General features: G+C 40.6%; 1 protein-coding gene across 3 annotated transcripts in view; it reads left to right on the top strand.

The window, feature by feature from the left end:
- Positions 1–26383, top strand: part of grip2b (glutamate receptor interacting protein 2b) — a 293833-nt gene that overhangs the window by 254494 nt on the left and 12956 nt on the right. For all 3 annotated transcript variants that reach the window (XM_079807131.1, XM_079807130.1, XM_079807132.1), the window contains exons 13-20: positions 10310–10455; positions 10589–10669; positions 17943–18006; positions 19247–19392; positions 21096–21240; positions 23528–23667; positions 23811–23993; positions 24078–24231. In XM_079807131.1, coding sequence (XP_079663257.1) covers positions 10310–10455; positions 10589–10669; positions 17943–18006; positions 19247–19392; positions 21096–21240; positions 23528–23667; positions 23811–23993; positions 24078–24231 — 1059 coding nt within the window. The remainder of the gene's footprint in view (positions 1–10309; positions 10456–10588; positions 10670–17942; positions 18007–19246; positions 19393–21095; positions 21241–23527; positions 23668–23810; positions 23994–24077; positions 24232–26383) is intronic.

Genomic DNA, 26383 nt, shown 5'->3' with positions numbered 1-26383 from the left:
TCAGCGCGCCGTGTGCCGTCTGGCTGCCGGGTGACAGCGCGGGTTGCCACGGCAACTCTGCGCGCGTCACTCGGCGCCTCCGATGCGCGGTCGAGACTATGATGCCTCAAACGGGGTTGAGTCCCTTCGCTTATACCCCGATCTAGTCTCTTTTCTGGTGCACCAGAGGGGGGACTATTTTGGCTGATAAGCCTGGGTGGCCTGAGGATTACAGTGAGGCTTCCCCGCCGCGTACATCTCTGTGGGCCCCTCACTCCTCTATCGCATCGCAAGCATGTTGAGACTGTGTTCGTGGGTGGTCTATGCTCTCTCACGAGAGCATGGCCACGTCGGCGCGCTGTTCGTCTTGCCTTTTTCATAAGGGCTTGAGTGATCAGCGCGCCGTGTGCCGTCTCACGGCCACGCCCACTGTCTCACGTGTCTGCTGGTAGCTTACAGATGGGATTGCTGGTCCTTGAAAGGGGACCTAGCATTTCATTTGGGGCTCTAGCAGAGGACAGATGTCAATCGCTGCATCGGAGAGAGGGCTGTTATGTGTTGAAAATGAAGATGATGCTGAGATTCCCACCGTAATAGTGGGCGCTCGTGCTGAATCAGATTCATACTTGACAGCCATGCTTTCCCGGATGGCTGAGGCATGGTGCAACGCGTAAATCGCCTTGCCTGCCCCTTGCCTTTTTTCGGATGTGCATTGGAAGGCTTTGGCATTGTGGAACTATTGGTGCCAAAATATGGAACACCAATAGGGCCATAATCTGTATAAAGTTTTCCTCTCTCTCACTACCCTCATCGGTGGGGTGGCAGTGCCACTGGCAGGCCACCTCCGCCCTGCTTAGTGCACGAGGGTAGTTCTGAGCTGAGGTTGAGCTGCGCACAGCGCTGGCCCTTGGCTAGACGATGTCCACCCTGGTCCAGAAACACAATTGACCCGGATTTGGTCTGGAACTGTTCTTCCCCGGAGGAGGGCCGGGTGGAAAACCATTAGTAATTCTGTTCCGCCACTGATGTTAAAAACAGCCAGTGGTACAAAAAAAAAAAAAAAAAAGAGCAGTTCCAATACCTCGGGGTCTCGGGAGTTCAGGAATGGCAGTGTGTGACGCTACAGAGCCTCGCCGCTTTCATTCCCCTCCCCACAAGAGGGCGAGAATGGCAGTGTGTGACGCTACAAAGCCTCGCCACTCTCATTCCCCTCTTCTCAGCGGTGCGTGGACAACAGTGCACGACGCTATGCCTCACCACTCTTGTTCCCCGCTGAGGAAGGAGGTGAGGCAGACCGTGCGCAACGCCACAAAGCCTTGCCACGCTCAGCCCCTCCTTCATTTGGGAGCGCGCTTGGCGGTGGTCGACGCTCCCATGCCTCGCCACCCTCAGACGCCTCTCCCTTCGCCAGCAGGGGGCGCCGGCTGTGGGAACGCACTCAAGCGGCCTCCCCACACTCGCACGCCCCCTCCGCGGACGCAGGTAAGTGTTGCACAGCACACTCAGATCCCACTTCGGGCCGCTCCATGCCGTCCGAGTCGGATCCCTGCATTCCGCGTCGCTGCCCCGCTGCGGGTACGTCTGTGGTTAATCTCCTTGCTTGGTGTCTGGAAGCCTGGCTAGAGCTTCCCAGCCCGTCTCGGGGCCGTACCATCAGACTCGGCTATGCGATTCAGTTCACCAGGCGTCCCCCTAAGTTTGGGGGCGTTCACTTCCCAGTAGCGAAGGAGAGCGCCCCCGTGCTCCGGGCGGAGATCGCAGTCCTACTGGCGAAGGACTCGATGGAGCCGGTCCCTCCAGCCGATATGAGGTCCGGGTTCTACAGCCCGTACTTCATTGTACCCAAGAAAGGCGGCGGGTTATGGCCGGTCTTGGACCTGCGATTCTTGAAACGGTCCCTTCACAGGCTGCCGTTCAGAATGCTAACGCAGTAGCACATCTTCAGGTGCGTCCGTCCCCAAGATTGGTTTGCAGCGATCGACCTGAAGGACGCGTACTTTCATTCTCGTTTCCCCTCGACCGGCCCTTTCTGCGCTTCGCGTTCGAGGGACGGTCATGTCAGTACCGTGTCTTACCCTTCGGCCTGTCCCTCTCGCCCCGTGTCTTTACGAAGGTTGCGGAGGCGGCCATTGCTCCCATGAGAGAGCATGGTGTTCGCATCCTCAACTACCTCGACGACTGGCTGATTCTTGCCCAGTCGCGAGGGCAGTTGTGCGAACACAGGGACAAGGTGCTCAGTCACCTCAGCCAGTTGGGACTTCGGGTCAACTGGGAGAAGAGCAAACTCTGCCCCACGCAGAGGATCTCTTTTCTCGGTATGGAGATAGACTCGGTCGCCATGACTGCGCGCCTCACCGAGGAGCGCGTCCAGTCGGTGTTGAACTGCCTGAATTCGTTCAAAGGCAGGACAGCGGTTCCACTGAAACATTTTCAGAGGCTCCTGGGGCATATGGCATCCGCAGCTGCAGCAACGCCGCTCGGATTGCTTCATATGAGACCGCTTCAACGCTGGCTACTCGATCGAGTCCCGAGATGGGCGTGGCACAGCGGTTCCCTCCGCGTCCAAGTGACTCCGAGGTGCCGCCAAACCTTCGGCCCGTGGTCGGACCCTTTGTTTCTCCGGGCGGGAGTCCCCCTAGAACAAGTGTCCAGGCACTCCGTTGTCTCCACGGATGCCTCATCCACGGGTTGGGGTGCCACGTACAACGGGCTTGCAGCTTCGGGCCTGTGGACGGGGCCTCAGCTGCAATGGCATATCAATTGCCTCGAGTTGTTAGCAGTTCGTCTTGCACTCAGCCGCTTCAAAGTGCCGCTCAGAGGCAAGCACGTTCTGGTCCGGACGGACAACACTGCGGCCGTAGCGTACATCAACAAACAGGGTGGTCTACGCTCCCGTCGCATGTCGCAACTCGCCCGCCATCTCCTCTTATGGAGTCAGAAGCATCTGAGGTTGCTTCATGCTATTCACATTCCGGGCCTGCTCAATCGTGCGGCCGACGAGCTGTCACGTCAGCAGGTACTTCCGGGAGAATGGCGACTCCATCCCCAGGCGGTCCAGCTAATCTGGAGTCGTTTCGGGGCCGCACAGGTAGACCTGTTTGCCTCCCCAGAGACGACCCACTGTCAGTGGTTTTATTCCTTGACCGAGGGGACCCTCGGGTCGGATGCCCTGGCCCACAGCTGGCCCCGGGAAGAACGCAAGTATGCGTTTCCCCCAGTGAGCCTTCTTGCGCAGACACTGTGCAAAGTCAGGGAGGACGAGGAGCAGGTCCTGTTGGTCGCTCCGTATTGGCCCAACCGGACTTGGTTCCTGGAACTAGTGCTCCTTGCGACAGCACCTCCCTGGCCCATTCCTCTGAGGCAGGACCTCCTGACTCAGAGACGGGGCACCCTTGGCACCCGCGTCCAGACCTCTGGAAACTCCATGTCTGGTCCCTGGACGGGATGCGGAGGTTCTAGGTGACCTACTGCAAGCGGTAGTTGACACCATCACTTCCGCTAGAGCCCCCTCTACGAGGCGCCTCTATGCGTTGAAGTGGAACCTGTTCGTCGATTGGTGCTCTTCTCGCCGAGAAGACCCCCGAAGATGTTCGATCGCATCTGTGCTTACCTTTCTACAGGATGGGTTGGAGCGAAGGCTGTCTCCCTCCACCCTCAAGGTCTATGTCGCCGCTATCGCCGCTAATCATGAGCTCGTAGATGGGAAATCTCAAGGTAAGCGCGATCTGATCGTCAGGTTCCTTAGGGGAGCGAGGAGATTAAATCCGCCTCGTCCTCCCTCTATACCCTCTTGGGACTTAGCTCTGGTGCTTACTGCACTACAGAGAGAACCCTTTGAGCCTCTGCAGTCAGCTGAGTTGAAAATCCTGTCGTTAAAGACTATACTCCTGATTGCGTTGGCCTCCATCAAGAGGGTAGGGGACCTGCAGGCATTTTCGGTCGACGAATCGTGCCTGGAATTCGGGCCCGGTAACTCTCATGTGATCATGAGACCCCGGCCTGGATACGTGCCCAAGGTTCCCGCTACTCCCTTCCGGGACCAAGTGGTGAGCCTGCAAGCGCTGCCTTCGGAGGAGGCAGACCCAGCCCTAGCTTTTCTCTGTCCCGTCCGTGCTCTCCGGACTTACGTGGACAGAACGCAAAGCTTCAGGACCTCAGAGCAGCTCTTCGTCTGTTACGGAGGACAGCAGAAGGGAAAGGCTGTCTCCAAGCAGAGGATGGCCCACTGGATAGTGGATGCCATCGTCTTGGCTTATCAGTCCCAAGACGTGCCCTGCCCGCTCGGGTTAAGAGCCCACTCCACTAGGGGTGTTGCCTCTTCCTGGGCGCTGGCTCGTGGCGCCTCGCTGACAGATATTTGTAGAGCTGCGGGCTGGGCGACACCTAACACGTTCGCTAGATTCTATAGCCTCCGTGTAGAGCCGGTATCTTCCTGTGTGCTCACTTCCCATAGTCAGTAACACCGAAATGCCTGTTCTAGTGTCGGCTTGCTGCGCCATTCCCTCCCCTATGGTAGACGGATGGGTGCGCTTATTCTGCTCCAGTCGAGTTCCCCGGTACGGCGAACCCTGTTGAGTCCTCCGCAACCCGCGGCAGTCGGACGTGGCGGAGCGTTCGACGCCAGGTCTAACACTCGTATGCATTGGTGGAACTTGTGTTAGGCTGGGTTCCGTATGTAGTGACCCCCACGGCGGTCCCATATGTGTATTCTTCCACGGTACGGCTCCCTACGGCGAGCCCGTGTCTTTCCCTCGGCAGAGTTCCTCTGCCGTCCCAGGTACGTGTTGTCTCCCTCCTAATTGGCCGGGGCCACCCCTGGGACTTCCGTATGTTGTGCTGCCCACGGCCAGCCCATACTTGTATTCTCCACATGTTAACTCCCTCTGGGCATGATGTGGCTTCCGCAGCTGCCCTCACAGGCACGCTTTCCCAGCGTTATCCAATACAGTCAGCTGAATGGGTCTTGCGGAACAGCAGCTTGGACTCTCCCTGCGTGAACCTACCCGCCCGCATCAGATCGGGGTCCGTGGGGCTCATCGCTGGGCGCTGGAAGTGGTAGTAACTATGGCGTTTTCCATAGGGGATCCCAATTCGTCGGTACGTCCGACGTACGTCGAACGTGACCGACTGAATGGGAACGTCTCGGTTACGTATGGTAACCCTCGTTCCCTGAAGGAGGGAACGGAGACGTACGTCCCGTCGCCACAGTTGCTGTACCATCACTGCAGGTCGAGCCACTACGTGTGGCTCCTCAGTGAAAAACAGCGTGCATTCGCTCTCGCTTCCTGTTTATACCCGCGGCGCGGGGCGGAGCGCGAGATGCAAATCTCGCACGCCAATTGTTCATTGGCCGGTTCTAGATAGCTCGAAGCTGATAGGGGCTCCCAGAAGTGATCCCAATTCGTCGGTACGTCCGACGTACGTCTCCGTTCCCTCCTTCAGGGAACGAGGGTTACCATACGTAACCGAGACGTTTTGCTATGCTACAATTAGGTTAACTATAGCTCTAAACTTGCATGTCAACCATTGTCTCTTGGGCCTTATTTGCCTAACATAATTTTAGGAGAAAAATCTGAGGCTAAGTTAATACAAATGTGCCTTCTCAGATGATTTGTTACTCTAATGTTTGCTAGATTTTTGCTAACTATAGTTCTTACTGTGTGTCAACAACTGTCTAATTTCTTAGATTTGTCCTAAGGAAGTCTAGAAGAAATGTCTGGGAAGTTGATATAAAAGTTATACAGTACATCCACTGCTTTGCTAACAAGCTTAAACTCTTACTGCATGGCAACAATTTTTTCTTTTTATTTGTCTAATAGCCTATCATCTGAGAAAAAGGTGCTATGTCTGCTGCTTTGCTAACTTGTGCTGGAGTTGGCTGGCTAACTATTGTTCTCTCTATTGTATAAGTCTTACTGCATTTCAGCAATTTAGGTGTCTTTTTATGAATTTTAGGAGAAGCGTCTTAGACAAAGCTCATACAAAGGTCCTATTTCAGCTGTTTTGCTAATATTTTGCTAGCATTTTCTCTAGCTCTAATTTCTGTCTGTGTGTCAACAATGGTTCCGTTTATTTGTATTCCTGCAAAGGACACTTAAGATAACCACCTAAGACAAAGGTGCTACATCTGCTGCTTTGCTATCTTTTGCTAGCGTTTGGCTAATCACTCTCTCTAACTCTTACTGTATATCAACAATTTAGGTCTCTAGTAGGAATTTTGGGAGAAACATCTGAGACATAAAGGTGCAATTTTCTATAGCTGTTTTTCTAACCACTTGTTAGCATTTTGCTAACTATAGCTAAGTTCTTACTGAAGGCCAACAATGATTTTGTTTCTGTTTATTCATCCAAAGGAATTTTAGGATAAGCATATCTGAGACAAATGTGCTACATCTGCTGCTTTGCTAACTTTTGCTAGCATTTTGCTAACTATTGCTCTCTCTCTAAAACTCTTACTGTATGTTAATACTTTAGGCCTCTTTGAAGAAATTTTAGTAGAAAATCTGAGGCAATAAAGGTACATTTTTTTTAGCTGTTTTGTTAACAATTTGTTAGCATTTTGCTAACCATAGCTCTAAGTTCTTAGTGTAGGCCAACAATGGTTTTGTTTCTGTTTATTCATCCAAAGGAATTAAGCATCTGAGTCACACTGCAAAAACCACGCCTTTTATCAGCAACGTTTAAGAAAGAGACATTCATTTTTAATATATTAAGAGACTGGAATTATCACTGTCTTACTTAGTGTTAAAAGAGAGGGAAAGTTTAGGAAGGGTCTCCAAAACTACATTCAATCCATTGGACAACGTGCTACACCTGCTGCTTTGTTAAAGGCGGCATGAAATCAAATTTTACAATTTGTATTTTTATATTAATATTGTAGTGTTTACTATAACTAATTTATCTGTGCACTTCATCATTTTTTAAAAATTAATTTACACTTATAATCTTTAATCAAATATGTTAACTTTCCCTCCCCCATCGAAACGACCTCTCTTCTCTCCCGGTCATGTGCTATGGCGCGAGGGCGGGGTTATCGCCCCGTCTCGTTTCTGCACCTCCTCTCAGAAACATGTCACTGATCGTGGTTAGGTGCATTTTTCTCGGTATACACAATACCTTCTTCAAGAAGGACTTGAGGCAAAAAGAGAGAAATATATGAGAAATAAAAGCTTTTTTTTATGTAAAAATTACTCAATATAGTCGGACGAACAGCTTATCGTGACGACTCGCACTGAGGAATGCAGCGTGTGAACGCGCTTACGGCGCGCCCCCTTATAAGGGAGAGCTGAGAAAAAAGCTTTACAGAAATAAAGCCATAAAAGGCTTAAAATAAGTACAATCTATAGCATAAACCCGCGAAAAGTGGGGAAATATGCTCAGTAACATATGTAGAAAATATTTAGAGAGAAAATACATTTATTTAAGAGATAGATTGAGTTTTTCTCCACAACTGAGTGCAAACTTTAAATCTGCTTCCATTTTGTTAGAAACGCCCAACTTCCAACGATCCAATCAATTCCCGAAGGATGAAATCAAGCCTCGCCCTACATTTTTTCTAATTTCAGAAGCCGTTTCACTCGGATATACGTCACAATAAGGAGAAAAAGACGATCTCAACTTCCGTTTCATGCCGACTTTAACTTTTGCTAGCGTTTGACTAACTATTGCTCTCTCTAACTCTTACTGTATGTCAACAATGTAGGTCTCTGTAGGAATTTTGGGAGAAATATCTGAGACTAAGTTAATACAAAGGTGCTATTTCAGCTGTTTTGCTAACATTTTGATAACTTCATCCACACATTCTCTCTAATGTCAGCAAACCCGGCACAAGAAAATGCCTCAGCATGACAGAGTCATCTCAACTTTTATTTACTGTCACTGGATGAGACCCTAAGCAAACTCTCCACATATATTCAAACCTGGAAATGGGTCTGTTTCTGTTTGTTTTTGTAGCTCAGTGCGTGAGTCAGTCCCGGTGTGAGATTGTTGTAGACCATGAAGCGAGTGATCTGATGTGTGTTGAGCTGTATTGTACTGTGGCAGTGTGTGACATTTGTGGTGTTTGGGCTGGAAGTCACTAAATGTCAGGTCAGTTGTTGTCATACATACATACACGGCTTCCCAGAGTGACATTGGGCTTGCATATACAACATTGGTATTGTAAATCATGCATTTTTGTAGGGGTGTAACGATTCGTTTTAACAACGATTCGATTCGTATCACGATTTGAGGTTGTCGATACGATTCAAGGACGATGTTGGTTCATTTAGAACGATACGATCCGAAACGATTCAGTGACTTGAAATCGATTCAGTAACTTTTTAGCCAAAAATTGTGTGACTGAAATAAATATCTGGATACTGGTCATTGCAGGTGAAGTTTCCTAGATTCCTTTTGTTTCTTGTAAGGGAATCAGGTATCAATTAATTATGGATATAAACACAAACAAGTAAACAACAATTAATGGCAAATGCATTAAAATTTTATTTGAATAAAGTGCAACCAACAGTTTAGGTTGAATTAACAGGAAGTTAACCTTTTCTGCTCTCATTTTCAATATTCAATACATTTTCAATAAAAGCACAGTAAGTGCAACCAACATTTCAACAGTAGGTTAAAGCTACACTATGTAACTTTTCCGTCCACTAGAGGTCGCCTGTTCAAAACAAAGGCGTAGTTTGATGACGGCACGTTTGAGCGCAGAATCTCGGGACATGTGGTCTTCAGCTCACAGCCGGTGGGAAACAGTCAGGATAGGACTCGGGCAGAAATCATGTTCATGGATGCGATTATTAACATTACTGTAGTCTGAAGCAGAGCAGGAGCGAGTGTTGTGGAGCTGAGCAAGGCCGCAGGAGCGATTGAAGAGCGGGACTGTTATTATGGCATAGTCGCTGGCGGGACTTTTATTATGACACGGTTGCCGGAGCCACTTCCAGTTATGAGTTTGAGGTAACGCAACTGTTTATCGTATTAGATATATCTGAGTGTGTTGAAAAGGAAGTTATAACGTTCGCTCGGCGGCTGCTGTGACACTTGTTCCACTGCAGTGAAAGTAAAGTGTTTCATTGAATAAAACCGGAGACCGAGGGTGACGCAGATATGACGCAATCGACAGGCGACTCCCTCACACCCATAGCTCACACGTCCCGGTTCCGTGGTTAAAATAGCAAATTTCTCACGATTTACAAATAGTTGAAAACATTTGGGATATTCTAAGTACTCAACTGAACAAAATATATAACACTGGCCTAGTGGTTTCTGGATATTTTACTGCAAAAATCCTACATAGTTCACCTTTAACCTGCTACTTCTGCTTTTGTTTTCCAACATAATAATATTACAATATTAATATCAAAAATAAAGTGCAACTAACTTCTCTTCAGGTTTAATTAATAGTAGGTGTACCTGCTACTTTTGCTGTTGTTTTTCAACATTAAAATAATACAAATACAATATTAATATCAAAAATAAAGTGCAACCAACATTTCTTCAGGTTGAATAAACTGGCTGAACCTGCTACTACTCTCAGTTTAATAAACAAACAATATTTAACGAAAGATAAAATGTAACCAACTACTCTTCAATGACTCTACAGATTTCTTTTTCAAAAATATCAACATGATCTGACCACAGAACACTTCTCTGTGCGTTCACTATGTCGCCAGCAGTACTAAAACGCACTCTGCTGGCACACTGGTGTCAGGAATGCACAGGTAACATTTAGCAACGGTTGAAAGTACAGGTAGCTCTTTCTCCTGGTGGCTTGATCATTTCTCTCTCGTTGGCTTCTCCTCTGCCATCCGCCTATGTTTTGTTTTCTTAGCGCTGCTGCTGGTGCGTGCGTTGCGATGATGTCACAGATAGGCAGACTGAATCGAGTAACGTTTAACGCCTTTATCATTAAAAGTGCTAAGAAAAAACATCCATTTAAAGTCTGACGTGCTTAAATCCAATGCGTTATTTCCTATGATCGATACAATCGATTGATTACCTTTTAAAACGATGTTAGATCGATATATGTCGTCCGGAAGGCCAACTTGCCGAGCACAGAATGATGTAGTTAGATCATAGGAATATAAATCGATACATCGATGTAGTAGATGAATCGTTACACCCCTACATTTTTGTTGTTCGTGTTTGATAAAATCAAATAAATTGACATTAGTTTCATACTGTCAGACTTTTGACTATTGGTATGAAGTCTGGTCCACTTAACACCTTATTTTGGCCAAGAACCACTCAATTAAATTCAATAACTGGATGAAGGAAACAAGAAACCACTAATATGTCTAGAGCTTTTTAGTACTTCTCTTGTTTTTATTGGCAGGTGTGGGCTTCTCCAGGTTGGAGACAGAGTCTTGTCCATCAATGGAATTCCTACAGAAGATGGAACGCTGGAAGAGGCCAATCAGCTGCTCCGAGATGCTGCTCTGGCCAACAAGGTCACACTAGAGATTGAGTTTGATGTGGCAGGTTAGTGAGCTTTCCTGCATTTTCCCACTAAGAATTCATAAAACATGAACTTGTTTAGTTTCTATTTGTATTTGATTGAAAATCACCTACAATTTTATTTGTATTTCAACATTATTTATTACTTTTTGGCCAGAATCTGTTGTGCCTAGCAGTGGAACTTTCCATGTGAAGCTGCAGAAGAAAAGAGGAGTGGAGCTGGGCATCACTATCAGTGGTAAGACCTGAATATTCACTCTTGACATCAAGGGTCTGGGGATATTTTTCATTCAGTTTGGTCCACATATTTTGGTCAAGAACTGCCCCCTTAGACAGAAAAAAAAAACTTGTTTCATCACCATCATCACATCATCACTTTTAGTCACATCACAAAAAAACTAACAATGACTTGAAAGCCAGTGTTTCCCATTTATTCGACTAGTAATAATCTGAAAAGTCACTTATAATAATCATAGACAATCAACAGTTTGTGGCAATTGATTAAAGATATACAAATATCTGCGCTGTAAAAAATAAATACCTGCTACATGGTTTAAAAAAAAACTAATATATATATATATATACTCACCTAAAGGATTATTAGGAACACCATACTAATACTGTGTTTGACCCCCTTTCGCCTTCAGAACTGCCTTAATTCTACGTGGCATTGATTCAACAAGGTGATGAAAGCATTCTTTAGAAATGTTGGCCCATATTGATAGAATAGCATCTTGCAGTTGATGGAGATTTGTGGGATGCCCATCCAGGGCACGAAGCTCCCGTTCCACCACATCCCAAAGATGCTCTATTGGGTTGAGATCTGGTGACTGTGGGAGCCATTTTAGTACAGTGAACTCATTGTCATGTTCAAGAAACCAATTTGAAATGATTCGAGCTTTGTGACATGGTGCATTATCCTGCTGGAAGTAGCCATCAGAGGATGGGTACATGGTGGTCATAAAGGGCTGGACATGGTCAGAAACTATGCTCAGGTAGGCCGTGGCATTTAAACCATGCCCAATTGGCACTAAGGGGCCTAAAGTGTGCCAAGAAAACATCCCCCACACCATTACATCACCACCACCAGCCTGCACAGTGGTAACAAGGCATGATGGAGACATGTTCTCATTCTGTTTACCCAAAATTTTCACTCTACCATCTGAATGTCTCAACAGAAATCGAGACTCATCAGACCAGGCAACATTTTTCCAGTCTTCAACTGTCCAATTTTGGTGAGCTCGTGAAAATTGTAGCCTCTTTTTCCTATTTGTAGTGGAGATGAGTGGTACCCGGTGGGGTCTTCTGCTGTTGTAGTCCATCCGCCTCAAGGTTGTGCGTGTTGTGGCTTCACAAATGCATTGCTGCATACCTCGGTTGTAACGAGTGGTTATTTCAGTCAAAGTTGCTCTTCTATCAGCTTGAATCAGTCGGCCCATTCTCCTCTGACCTCTAGCATCAACAAGGCATTTTCGCCCACAGGACTGCCGCACACTGGATGTTTTTTCCTTTTCACACCGTTCTTTGTAAACCCTAGAAATGGCTGTGCGCGAAAATCCCAGTAACTGAGCAGATTGTGAAATACTCAGACCGGCCTGTCTGGCACCAACAACCATGCCACGCTCAAAATTGCTTAAATCACCTTTCTTTCCCATTCTGACATTCAGTTTGGAGTTCAGGAGATTGTTCTGACCAGGACCACACCCCTAAATGCATAATAATCCTTTAGTTGAGTCTCTATATATACACTCTAAAAAAAAAAAAGGTTCTATATTGCACCAAAAATGGTTCTTGGCTCGTAATCATAGGGGAACCTTTTTTAGTGCTATATAGCACCAATTTTGGTGCTTCAGTGGTTCTTCAGCGGTTCTTCAGAGGTTCTTCAGCGGTTCTTCAGAGGTTCTTCACCGGTTCTTTGACTAAGGTGCTATATAGCACCTCTGAAGAACCGCTGAAGAACCACTGAAGCACCAAAATTGGTGCTATATAGCACTAAAAAAGGTTCCCCTATGATTACGAGCCTTTTTTTTTAGAGTGTATATATATATATATATATATATATATATATATATATATATATATATATATATATATATATATATATATATATATATATATATATATATATATATATATATTAGGGCTGGGCAAATTAACGCGTTAACGCGGGCGATTAATTTTTTCAGCTTAACGCAATTAAAATATTTAATGCAAATAACGCAGCGTCCGTTTTTATATCCATTTTTGCTTAGCGGTACATGATCATCACGCTCTTATTCATGTAAATGCTTCCAAGCGTGACAAGACACAAGCGAACGCCCTGTATGTCAATGTCCTGTGTGTGTGTGTGTGTGTGTGTGTGTGTGTGTGTGTGTGTGTGTGTGTGTGTGTGTGTGTGTGTGTGTGTGTGTGTGTGTGTGTGTGTGTGTGTGTGTGTGTGTGTGTGTGTGTGTGTGTCAGTGTCCTGTCTGTGTGGATGCGTCTCATGTCAGCTAATCAAGGGACACACACACACACACTCGACGCATAGATAGACTCGCGTCAGTTTCCTGCTCACATCGAGTTCTCTTTTGCTCTTGAACAAACAATAACACAGAGGATTTTGAGTATTCTCATATTAGGAGTCTTAAATTAGTTAAATAACGTCTTAAATGAACTTAAAGAGTTGTGAGGAAATGAGATGCGCGGGACAGCGCGTGAGATCCGCGGCTGTTCTTAAAGTGACAGGAGCACTGATGATGCCTGTCATTAATGTTCATCAAAGAACAACGGGAACAGAGAAAATTTTAGCTTTAATGATGATTCATCTAGGCTATATTTAATTTATTATTTATGCAGTTAAGAAAGATAACTATTATATTTCTGTATATGTATAACAGGGAAGGCCATGGGTAAATATAACATTTATTATTTTGGGTTTATGTAAAGATTGTTTTAAGTTCACTTAAATTAAAAGTTGTTTTTTTAAAGCCTAATAAATGTTGAAATTGGGAGCTTTCAGTTATACTGTAATGTAACGTCATTAATGTTTCATAGACACTTTAGTATCAGTGATACTGGCCTTCATTCATAAAAATATGACAATACAACACATATTTAAAATATGCTGTCTTTAAATTGTTTATACATTAATTTGGAGAGTAACTGAAATTATTACAATATCAAAATATTAAAAACGTAAAATATTAAAAACTTGCGATTAATCGCGATTAATTACAGAAAAAAGTGTGATTAATTAGTTAATTTTTTTTAATCGATGCCCAGCACTAATATATATATATATATATTCAACTAAATGATTATTAGGAACACCTGTTCAATTTCTCATTAATGCAATTATCTAATCAACCAATCACATGGCAGTTACTTCAATGCATTTAGGGGTGTGGTCCTGGTCAAGACAATCTCCTGAACTCCAAACTGGAGTGGGAAAGAAAGGTGATTTAAGCAATTTTGAGCGTGGCATGGTTGTTGGTGCCAGACGGGCCGGTCTGAGTATTTCACAATCTGCTCAGTTACTGGGATTTTCACACACAACCATTTCTAGGGTTTACAAAGAATGGTGTGAAAAGGGAAAAACATCCAGTATGCATCAGTCCTGTGGGCGAAAATGCCTTGTTGATGCTAGAGGTCAGAGGAGAATGGGCCGAATGATTCAAGCTGATAGAAGAGCAACTTTGACTGAAATAACCACTCGTTACAACCGAGGTATGCAGCAATGCATTTGTGAAGCTACAACACGCACAACCTTGAGGCGGATGGGCTACAACAGCAGAAGACCCCACCGGGTACCACTCATCTCCACTACAAATAGGAAAAAGAGGCTACAATTTGCACAAGCTTACCAAAATTGGACAGCTGAAGACTGGAAAAATGTTGCCTGGTCTGATTAGTCTCGATTTCTGTTGAGACATTCAGATGGTAGAGTCAAAATTTGGCGTAAACAGAATGAGAACATGGATCCATCATGCCTTGTTACCACTGTGCAGGCTGGTAATGGTGGTGTAATGGTGTAGGGGATGTTTTCTTGGCACACTTTAGGCCCCTTAGTGCCAATTGGGCATGGTTTAAATGCCACGGCCTACCTGAGCATTGTTTCTGACCATGTCCATCCCTTTATGACCACCATGTCCCCATCCTCTGATGGCTACTTCCAGCAGGATAATGCACCATGTCACAAAGCTCGAATCATTTCAAATTGGTTTCTTGAACATGACAATGAGTTCACTGTACTAAAATGGCCCCCACAGTCACCAGATCTCAACCCAATAGAGCATCTTTGGGATGTGGTGGAACGGGAGCTTCGTGCCCTGGATGTGCATCCCACAAATCTCCATCAACTGCAAGATGCTATCCTATCAATATGGGCCAACATTTCTAAAGAATGCTTTCAGCACCTTGTTGAATCAATGCCACGTAGAATTAAGGCAGTTCTGAAGGCGAAAGGGGGTCAAACACAGTATTAGTATGGTGTTCCTAATAATCCTAATAATTTTTGCTTTCCTGATTTTTACATTTAAGCAATTCCCTCTGAATCTTTTTTTTTGTGGATATTTTAAAATCCCTCTCTCCCTGGCCTATTTTACCATTCTCCGTTTCACTTGTCAAACTCGCCGAGATGTAGTTAAACTTTATATCCCTAAACACATGGAAAATAAACCCGTACAAATGTTTTGACATCCACTGTAGACGTCATGTTCTGTGTCACCAAACACGTCTGTGTATCGGTTTTCCTCATGGAGCGTGTTCATATCCAGACCACCCGATACGGTACATCCGATCTCATCCATGTCATGAAGTTATATTAGCCCCGATAAACCAAGCCCCTTCTCTGAGGAAGTGTTTACGCCGCTCTCCCAGGCTTTCCGTGGGCTTGTTTACTTGAGAGAGCTCTTGCGTCTGTCTGGCTTCTTTCCATCTGACATTCCTCTGAAGCTTCTTTACACTAAGGGATGATGGGCCATTAAACTGCATGAGGGTTGATATGAATCATAGGCTTTGCCACAAGAAGTCCGACCGTCATTCAAATGACTAATGCAGAACCACTTGTGATAGATTCAGAGTCGGAAAGTTTAAGTACAATTCTTATCTTGTCCTTCAGACATCTTAGACATATTACTGTACTTATGTTTACATATAGTAAGACGTAAAAAAGGAGTTGGAAATAGAGCTGCACAATTCTTGATCAATGTAGAATCACAATTTTTGTTTAAAATAAAGATCATGATTCTCCTAACTAAACAAAATAACATGTCATTCACAATAGGTTCTGACTAAATGTTAATCGCTGCAGTCTATTTGAATTGTTTAAAAAAGGTTAGAATGAATTATTCAATGACTCACTCATAAAAGCACTTGTTTCATTACTGGATGAATCAACGTTTTTTTTTTTTTTTTGCGAATCTCTTGAATGAATGATCCAATGACTCACTGATATACTTCACTTGTTTCATTACTGGATGATTCAGCATGTTTTGCGAATCTCTTGAATGAATAATTCAATGACTCACTGATATACTTCACTTGTTTCATTACTGGATGAATCAGCGTTTCTTTAGCAAATCTCTTGAATGAATGATTCAATGACTCACTGATATACTTCACTTGTTTCATTACTGGATGAATCAGCGTTTTTTAATGAATCTCTTGAATGATGATTCAATGACTCACTCATATACTTCACTTGTTTCATCACTGGATGAATCAGCGTTTTTGAATGAATCTCTTGAAAGATGATTCTATGACTCACTCATATACTTCATTTGTTTCATTACTGGATGATTCAGCATTTTTTGCGAATATCTTGAATGAATGATTCAATGACTCACTGATATACTTCACTTGTTTCATTACTTGATGAATCAACGTTTTTTAGCAAATCTCTTGAATGAATGATTCAATGACTCACTGATATACTTCACTTGTTTCATTACAGGATGAATCAGCGTTTCTTTAGCAAATCTCTTGAATGAATGTCAATGACTCACTGATATACTTCACTTGTTTCATTACTGGATGAATCAGCGTTTTATAATGAATATCTTGAAAGATGATTCAATGACTCACTTATATACTTCACTTGTTTCATTACTGGATGAATCAGCGTTTTTGAACAAATCTCTTGAATGATGATTCAATGACTCACTCATATACTTCACTTGTTTCATTACTGGATGAATCAGCGTTTTATTGAACAAATCTCTTGAATGAATGATTTAATGACTCACTGATTTGTTGCATTATTTTAGATTTTAATTTGTGTTAGTCCTGACATGTTTCATTTTCCATCATAATTTTTTTATTCTTTATATCTTCAAACTATTCATTTTATCATTACAGTTCCCTGAAAATCTAATCAATTGGCAAAAATAAATGTGTTTAATTTATTGTTAGAAAATATATAATAATGTTTTTTTAATGCATTAAATTCATGAAATTTAAGTTACGTTTTTTAAGTCCCGGCCATTTCAGCCCAGAATTTTCATTCTGGTGCAACACTAATTATTATTTTAAATGGTCATGTAATTTATTACATTTTATATGGCTGATTTGGTATATAATTTTGCTTCTTCTGACATGATTAATTCTTCATGGCCCAGCTTGAACGTCTGTTTGTGCCAACAGCCTGTGAACTGCAGTCAAGCTTGATTGTGACTGTAAGATCATATTCTTTCCTCTGGCTCTCTCTTTCTTCAGCTCTCGCCCAGTCAAATCTTTCTCCCAGAAATACTTTCTGCTGAGTACCTGAACATAACGGATGATGTGTCATGTGTTTTCAGAAGCCTCAGGCGGAGAGCATTGTGTGTATTCCAGCTCTTCAGACCAATTCTTGAGATGTGAAACATGCTTTTTGGATCTCTGTATTGTTGTGGTATTCTTTGAATTAGCTTTAAGTACAATTTAAATACCATGATATGAATTCAAGTAATATTTGCTGTGGTACTTTTTCATGAAGGATACTTTGCATCACCTGTGATAAACTGTGGAAAACCTTATTTCTTTTGAAAACACTTGTGAGTTCATTTGCATCTGCTATCAAGCCAAACAGCCACTGGATGTTGGGAATTTTTTACACTTGTGATGGAATTTTGGTCTTAAAATGTTTTATTCCATCTGCACAAAATATTCTCTCTGAACGTCTGGCTCATGCTTCTGCTTATCCAGCTTCAGTTTTTGAAACCATGTTTGTGGGGGTGTGTTTTAGTGTGTGTGTCAGTTTTTGCCTTGAAACCATGTTTGTGGGGGTGTGTTTTAGTGTGTGTGTGTGTGTGTCTGTGTGTTGTGTGTGTGTGTGTGTGTGTGTGTGTGTGTGTGTGTGTGTGTGTGTGTGTGTGTGTGTGTGTGTGTGTGTGTGTGTGTGTGTGTGTGTGTGTGTGTGTGTGTGTGTGTGTGTGTGTGTGTGTGTGTGTGTGTGTGTGTGTGTGTGTGTGTGTGTGTGTGTGTGTGTGTGTGTGTGTGTGCGTGTGTGTGTGTGTCATACTGAAACCCTGTGTTTTTCCATCTTTCTACAGCCAGTAAGAAACCAGGAGAACCTCTTATCATCTCTGACATTAAAAAAGGCAGCATGGCCCACAGGTATGAACAGACACTGGCAAAAACACTTATAAAATGGTGATGATCATAGAAAGGCTTTCTTTTTTGCCTCTCAGAAATATAAATCTATTAATTTATTTTATTTATTTATTTTCATTTTAATTGTTTTGCCCTTTTAGAAATATAAATATATTTATATATGAACCATATATAATATGGTCTTAGATTTCATTTTATATATAATTAGTTTAGCCTCTTAGGAAAATAATCCTTTGTTTATTTACTTATTTATTTATTTATTCATTCATTTTTATTTTATATGGTATAATTATATATTCATATTTCATGTGGAATATATAAAATACATTTTGAGACATGATATCTGATGCCGAACTATGTTTTTGTTCTTATACATATTAATCAATTTTTATTGTGTGTGTGTGTGTGTGTGTGTGTGTGTGTGTGTGTGTGTGTGTGTGTGTGTGTGTGTGTGTGTGTGTGTGTGTGTGTGTGTGTGTGTGTGTGTGTGTGTGTGTGTGTGTGTGTGTGTGTGTGTGTGTGTGTGCGCGTGTGTGTGTGTGTGTGTGTGTTTGTCAATTTATATCCATTTTATTTGTATTTTAATTTTTATCTTTTAAATATAAAAATCCTATTTTTTTATTCTATTTGAAAAATGTTTGTTTTTTGTTTTAAGAAATACAGGTCCTAATTTATTTTATTATTTACTTTTATATATAATTGGTTTGCTTCTTAGAAACATAAATATTAATAATCTTTTATGTGTTTGGTATATGTCTGTTTTATTTTATTTTATAAATAGTTTTTGCTTCTTAGAAATATAAATCCCTTCATTTTTATTTTATTTATTTTATATAATTTATTAATTTCCAATTTTTTAACATGATATAATGCTGAAATATTTCACATACATATTAGAATTATTATAGACACGGGAACAGAAAGTATGAGGTGTGTTTGTAATGTCCAGTAGGGGGTGGCAAACTCCATAAATTATTTATTACTGCCAAATACTGGGGTTTCTTTACTTGCTTTATTATATAAAAATAATATTTTATTATCAAATTGTATATAAAATATGTTTTATTATAATGTAATTATATTGTTAATATATACTTGTTCTCTTTTCTTGTTCGGTAAAATAACTCTTGGCAACTTTGTATTGCAGAAAAAAGAAGTATAAAGTTTGTTGTGGACTAACTCCACAGGCTTTTCTTGTGTTTGTTTGTGGAACTGAAGCACATTTCATGGTTGTTTCCTGCAGAACAGGAACTCTGGAGCCCGGAGACAAGCTGCTAGCCATAGATAACATCCGCCTGGAGAACTGCTCCATGGAAGACGCCGTCCAGATTCTCCAGCTGAGCGAAGACCTGGTCAAACTCAAAATCCGCAAGGATGAGGACAACTCAGGTGTGTGTGCTGATGTGGACCTGCAGTCCAGCTTCAGGATTGGCTGAATCTCACAATCAATTCGTATTTTAAAAGAAAGACATGGGGAATTATATGTAGCTTTAAGAAAACATATTTTTAGGATGACTGTGTATTTGGATGTTTTGGACTTTTGCGTTCTCTTCTATTTCTCAATAGTCTCTTTGATGATTTTCAATATCCTTACAAATTATATATATATATATATATATATATATATATATATATATATATATATATATATATATATATATATATATATATATATATATATACATACTGCCTCTTAGAAAAAAAATATATAAGTATATATAAAAAAATGGATGTAATAGTGTGTATATACATGTTTTCATATTTTTTATTTAATATTTTTTCATTATTGTTTATCTGATATATAGTTATTTTTGCATCTTAGAAATATAAATCCTTTTTTATTTTATCTTATAATTGTAATTGTAACTATGATAAAATACAGTTTTAAAATTTATCTAATTTGTCATATTATTGTTTATGGATATTTTGCCTCTTATAAATTTAAATCTTTTAAAATTGTATTTGATCATTTATCATATACATCATACATATGTAATTTAATATTCATCGTATATTTATTATTTATGATTATAAATTATAAAAACATCAAATAAAAAGGTTGTTTTGCCTCTTAGAAATAGAAATATTTTATTTTTATAAATGTTTTTATTATTTTATGTACTTTATTGTTTTTGCCCCTTTATATATAGTCCCTATATAAATTTGTTTTTAGAAATATAAATCCAATTTTATTTAAATTTATATATAATTAGTTTTGCTTCTTAGGAAAAAAAAACTTTATTTATTTATTTTTATATTACGATTTAGGATTATATTATGTAATTTTATATTCATATTACATTATTTTCTTTTATTTCTTTTCTTTATTTTTATTGTTTTATTTTATTGCCTCTTGGAAAAAAATAAAAAAGGAAAAAATGACATGGTTAAATGCATTTAATTTAATTCCGCTAAATCAACGTTTTTGATTTTAAAGCATTTCAAATCTAAAATGAAAGCATCATACTGAAAGCATGAATGTGTTATTCAACATTCAACAAGCAGGTGTCAGTACAACTACATAAAATGTAAAAAATATATATATATTATCTAAGGGTGCAAATATAATGACAAACAAAACCTGGTGTGTGACGCTGTCAATCAAACATTTGGCCACCTACTCTTTCTTTATTGCTATTTTCTGCATTTATAACATTGGTGTCATCAAAACTATAAAAATAACACAAATAGGAATTATGTAGTGAAATACTGTCTGTATCCTTTATGTATCCATTCTGTTATTTTGTTGACATGATAGACAGAGTTCTTTCAACATCTCGACATGTAGCATGTTGCTAGAAAAGCTCAGGTTTTGTTATGAGGTGAAACAGTGTGTGGTCAGAATAGCAGATGAAGCGTCTCATCGTTCCTTTGAAATGAAAATTGAGTCCGAGACGGGTCTATTTCCAGCTCCAAGAGCAAATAAAGAGAACATTTAAATACCCAGCTCTTGTGTTCACTATTGAATATTCATAATATGTTGATTTGAATGCATGTCTGATGAATCTAGCGTCCTCCAAAAGATATATAAAAGTAGAAACTCCTCCTTTCTCTATCCTGTTGATAACTTTTCTGTCATTTTGTGTGTCCAGACGAGCAGGAGTCATCCGGCTCCATCATCTACACGGTGGAGCTGAAGCGGTACGGCGGCCCGCTGGGCATCACCATCTCTGGCACGGAGGAGCCCTTTGACCCCATCATCATCTCAGGCCTGACCAAGAGGGGTCTCGCTGAGAGGTGAGCCTCGGGTCAGACGGGTCGACTCCCAAACCGCCCTCTGTACAGCTGCTGTGACACCCTCAAACAGACCAGCACACAGAGTCTCTCTCAGCTCTCTTTGAATGCTCTCATGTGTGCATCTGATTTCCTTTCTAAAGCCTGAATGTTTAATACCCACATTTTGAATGATTTTAGATGATGCATTTCCTAATACGTCTTGTTCCACAGCACACCAAAAAGTGAAAATGTGTTTATTAATTAAAAGCAATAATAAAAATAGTCAGGGTAATTCAGCTATATTAAATAAAACCTATTTATTTGAATAAAACCAGTCAATTTAGATACTGTACTTCTTAGTTGTTGTCATTATTAAGTATCATTTAAATAGAACTATTCAATTTAGATGTTATTGTTGTTATTATTATAATTATTGTTTTAAATATTAATTGATTATTGATAATTAATCATGTTTTCTTCTTTCAATTTTCTAAACCACTTTTGTAAACTAAACATATGCCTAGCATATACATAATCTAATAATTAAAAGTAATAATATTTACAGTGATTAATAATAATAATAATAAAAAAATAATAATAATAACCAGAGTAATTCAGTCAGTATTTTTGAATAAAACGTTACATTTAGACACAACACACACAGATCCACACACAAACACGCGTACACAACACAACACACACACCCACTCACACATACACAACACACACATTCACAACACACAGACTACACAAAAAACACACACATAAAAAACACACACACATACAAAAACACACAAAACACACACACACACACATACACAAAAAGCGCACACGCGCACACACACACACACACACACAAAACACACACAACACACATACACACAAAACACACATACACAACACACACACACACACACACACACACAACATACACTCAAATATACAAACACACACTCACACACATACACAAAACACACATAGACAGCACACACTCAAACCAACACACACACACACACACACACATACACAACACGCACACACTCACACACACAACACATACACACAAACACACACAAACACACATACACAAACACACAAAACACATTCACAACACATACACAAAACACACACACACACACACCAAACACACAACACGCATATACACAAAACACACACAACACACACACAAAACAGAGACACACACACTAGGGGTGGCACGGTACATGGAAAGAAAACGAATCGTTCGGTTCGCTTGTCTCGGTTCGGAGTGTGTGCGTCACACGGTTCAACGCATGCGCAATGTATCCTCGTGCCCGTATGTTACCTCAGACAGTGGGTGTCCTTTTCGCACAAAATAAGAGGTGTGTGTGTGTATGTGGACATACAGTAAAGTAAAAGTGGAGTGCTGCAGGTCACGTCACGTGTAGAAAGGCAAGTGAGAGAGAAAAGGAAGGCTGCCTGGAGTTGTTGGAGGATGCGGAGCGGGAGAACCGAAAGCCGAAAACCGAAAACCGAAAACCGTGATACGAACCTAACCGTGGGTTTTGTGAACCGTGCCACCCCTAACACACACACACACACACACACACACACACACACACACATATACACATTCACAAAACACGCACACATACACAAAACACACACACACACTCACAAAACACACATACACACAAACACACACACAAACACACATACAGATGAAACACATTCACAACACATACACAAAACACACACACATATACACATTCACAAAACACGCACACATACACAAAACACACACACACACACACACACACTCACTCACAAAACACACTCACTCACAAAACACACACACACACACACACACACATATACACATTCACAAAACACGCACACATACACAAAACACACACACACTCACTCACAAAACACACATACACACACAAACACACATGCACACGAAACACATTCACAACACATACACAAAACACACACATATACACATTCACAACACACGCACATGCACACATACACAAAACACACACACACACACACACACACACACACACACACACACACACTCACACATACACACACTCACACACACACACAAGCAAAACATTTATTGGTAATGTTAACTCAAAACATTCAAGAATTAATGTGCATCAAAGTGCACACAAACATATACAGTTGTTTCTCCAATTACAGACTCTTTATGTCCCGAGGATCGGTTTTTAAAGTGAGCGTTTCTTTCCTAAAAGTCCTCAATGCTAGAGTGTCCATGTATCGTTGTTTATCGCTGTGACGGTGTTGTCTGTTCTCTCAGGACTGGAGCCATTCATGTTGGAGATCGCATTCTGGCCATCAACAGCGTCAGTCTGAAGGGCAAACCGCTCAGTGAAGCCATACACCTGCTGCAGATGGCAGGAGAAACAGTCACCCTCAAAATCAAGAAACAGACTGACAGTAAGTCTCAAATAGAAGGATCCTATGCAGCTAATAGGCCAAAAATAGGCCTTATGTTTAATATGGAGGAATATATATATATATATATATATATATATATATATATATATGTATGTGTATGATAATCGTCATTCTCTCTTCAGCACCAGATGACAAAAATAAAGAGAACGATCTCGATAACGAGCTCAGCGATAATGAGGACGAGATGACAGACTCGCAGAAGACCAATAAACTGTCCGACATTTATTCCACCACCATCCCCAGCGTGGATTCAGCGATGGAATCATGGGACGGCTCGGGAATTGATGCTGGTTATAGCAGCCAAGGTGGGCTCAATCTTAGTGAGCACGTAAATCTCTATGCTGTTAATCTATCGACAGCTGTAGTAAAACGTATGACCTTCTCCAAAGGTGCCTACATCCATCAGGCTGCTGGGATTGCATTACACCCTCACGAGTGGCGTAACACCAAGCAGAGAAACAGCACTCCACCTCCCTCCCGCCGCAAAAACTACCCCTTCAGTGACGGAGGATTCAGTGAAGACGACTGGGATAAAGCTGCCGGGTAAGACAGGAAGTTCTCCAAGCTCAAAAAAGGAAGAAAAATATTCTGTCACTTTGAAAAAGCTGTCGTTACAAGGAAGTTTTCAGCTCTGAAACTTACAGGATATTCTTATATTTCCATGACCTTTTATATACCAAAAGTTCAAGGGAAAGTTGATTTCTCAATTCATGACCCCTTTAAATATTTACATGTATGTGTGTATTCAAATATACATAATAATTATACACAGTACACACCTATATTATGTAAACACAAACTTTTATTTTGGATGTGATTAATTGCGATTAAGCGTTTTACAGCCGTAATATTAACTTTTTCCTTGTTTGAATGTTTGAATCAGATGCTAATGCCAATACTTGTTGTTAGAAAAATTAAGAGTAATCCATTACTTTTTCAAGGGAAAAGTAATTCAATTACAGTAATAGTTACTTAGTAATGCATTACACCCATCACTGACCGACAGTCAGTGCCGTTGAAAATTATTATATGGCTATAATATAATTATTATATTATTATATGGCTCTGGGCTGCAGGATCCAGCAGGTAGGCTGCTACAAGAAGCTTCCAATGGCAAGTGACGAGTCCTACACAGCAAGTTTTTTTTTCTTCTGTTAATTATGTTTATGCTTCATGAGAGATGTTTTGTGAAGTAATTATTTATCGCAAAAATTTACTAATGGTGATTAGCCAAATATAATCGTAAATACTACATGTCAACTAACTCTAACTCTATAGTTGCCACAGTGTATATTTGTAATTTTCCTTCTGTTAGTATTTTTCTAGATGTTATCCATGTTTTATATCCTAATGACACACAAGCAAACAACCAAATAAAGGATTTCAAGAAGAAAAAAAAGGTATTAACTTCCTTCCTGTCACATGGGACTGCCAACTTCCTACCCCTACTTCCAGGAAGCATAGCGAAGGCAAACCCTCCCAAAGAATGTTTATTTTCATGTTACTAATAAGTATTTTTTGTTGACATATATATATATATATATATATATATATATATATATATATATATATATATATATATATATATATATATATATATATATATATATATATATATATACATAATCGTGAAGGTCTCTAGAATCACCCAAACAAAACAAATCTTAAAACAGATCTATAGTTTTTAGCATACTTAGTCAAAAGTCCAATCGGCAAGGCAAATGACTTGTAAGTAGATATAATGGGGAAATGGGGTATACTGTGTTAACAGGTTAATAAATCAAGGTTTTTTATCTTGTTTAGTGCTTTTTGCTTCCATAATATCCCACCTAAAACATAACTTAAACCTTTAACTGGCATCTCTACTGTACAGTAGACCTTCATTCGATAGGGAAAAATATCATATTTTATGATATTATGTCTTGTAAGAGGCCAAAATATTGAGGACCGGAATGGATGCGTTTCATTCTAATTGGTCAAATACCTTAATTTATTTTATGACTAGTAGCTTACGATTCCATTATAATGTGGAAATTCAGACAAGTAATGAGTTTACATTTACATTATTATATGAAATCACCCATTAAAGTCAGCCATTGAATACTATGGGACCTATACTATTGTTTTTGTTGTTATATAGATGTAATTTTTTCGTCAATCTATTTATTTATTTTCATTTAACTTTTTGATACACAATGCCCTATTGGGGCAACTTAATGGCTGCACTTTATTCTTACCTATGTTACACCACTTTAAGACTTTTGTTGTTTTTTTAAGATATTTGTTGTTTGTTGTGTTTTTACAGTCAAAAGATTATAAGATAGATGCAGCTTTTTTGAGTTTGCATTGAATGTTCTTCGACTTTTATACACAAAATTTGTTTATGAATAAAGATTGATCTGTTGAAAGAAGTTATTTTGAGTTAGATGACAAATGTTCTCCTCCTATTCAAATTTGACATTGAAGGGTTGTAGAATCAGTAAAATAAAAATGCAGAACATGTTCACATAGGACACTATTTACATGACCATATGCATGAAACCATTCAGAACAATTTGGGCACAAATGGGTTAGTAGACTTTAGTAGACTGCTAGGTTAGGTGTTAGGGTTCAGGTTAGTAGAATAAGTTGAACTGTAGTTGTAAAGTTACTTATAATCAGTAGAAGTGGACCATCGAAAAATAGTGATACCTTA

Source organism: Gobio gobio (genome assembly GCF_949357685.1).
Source record: "Gobio gobio genome assembly, chromosome: 24".
In the NCBI taxonomy this organism is placed as follows: domain Eukaryota; kingdom Metazoa; phylum Chordata; class Actinopteri; order Cypriniformes; family Gobionidae; genus Gobio; species Gobio gobio.
Note: the sequence above shows the minus strand (reverse complement) of the source record. Positions and strands in the feature narration are given on the sequence as shown.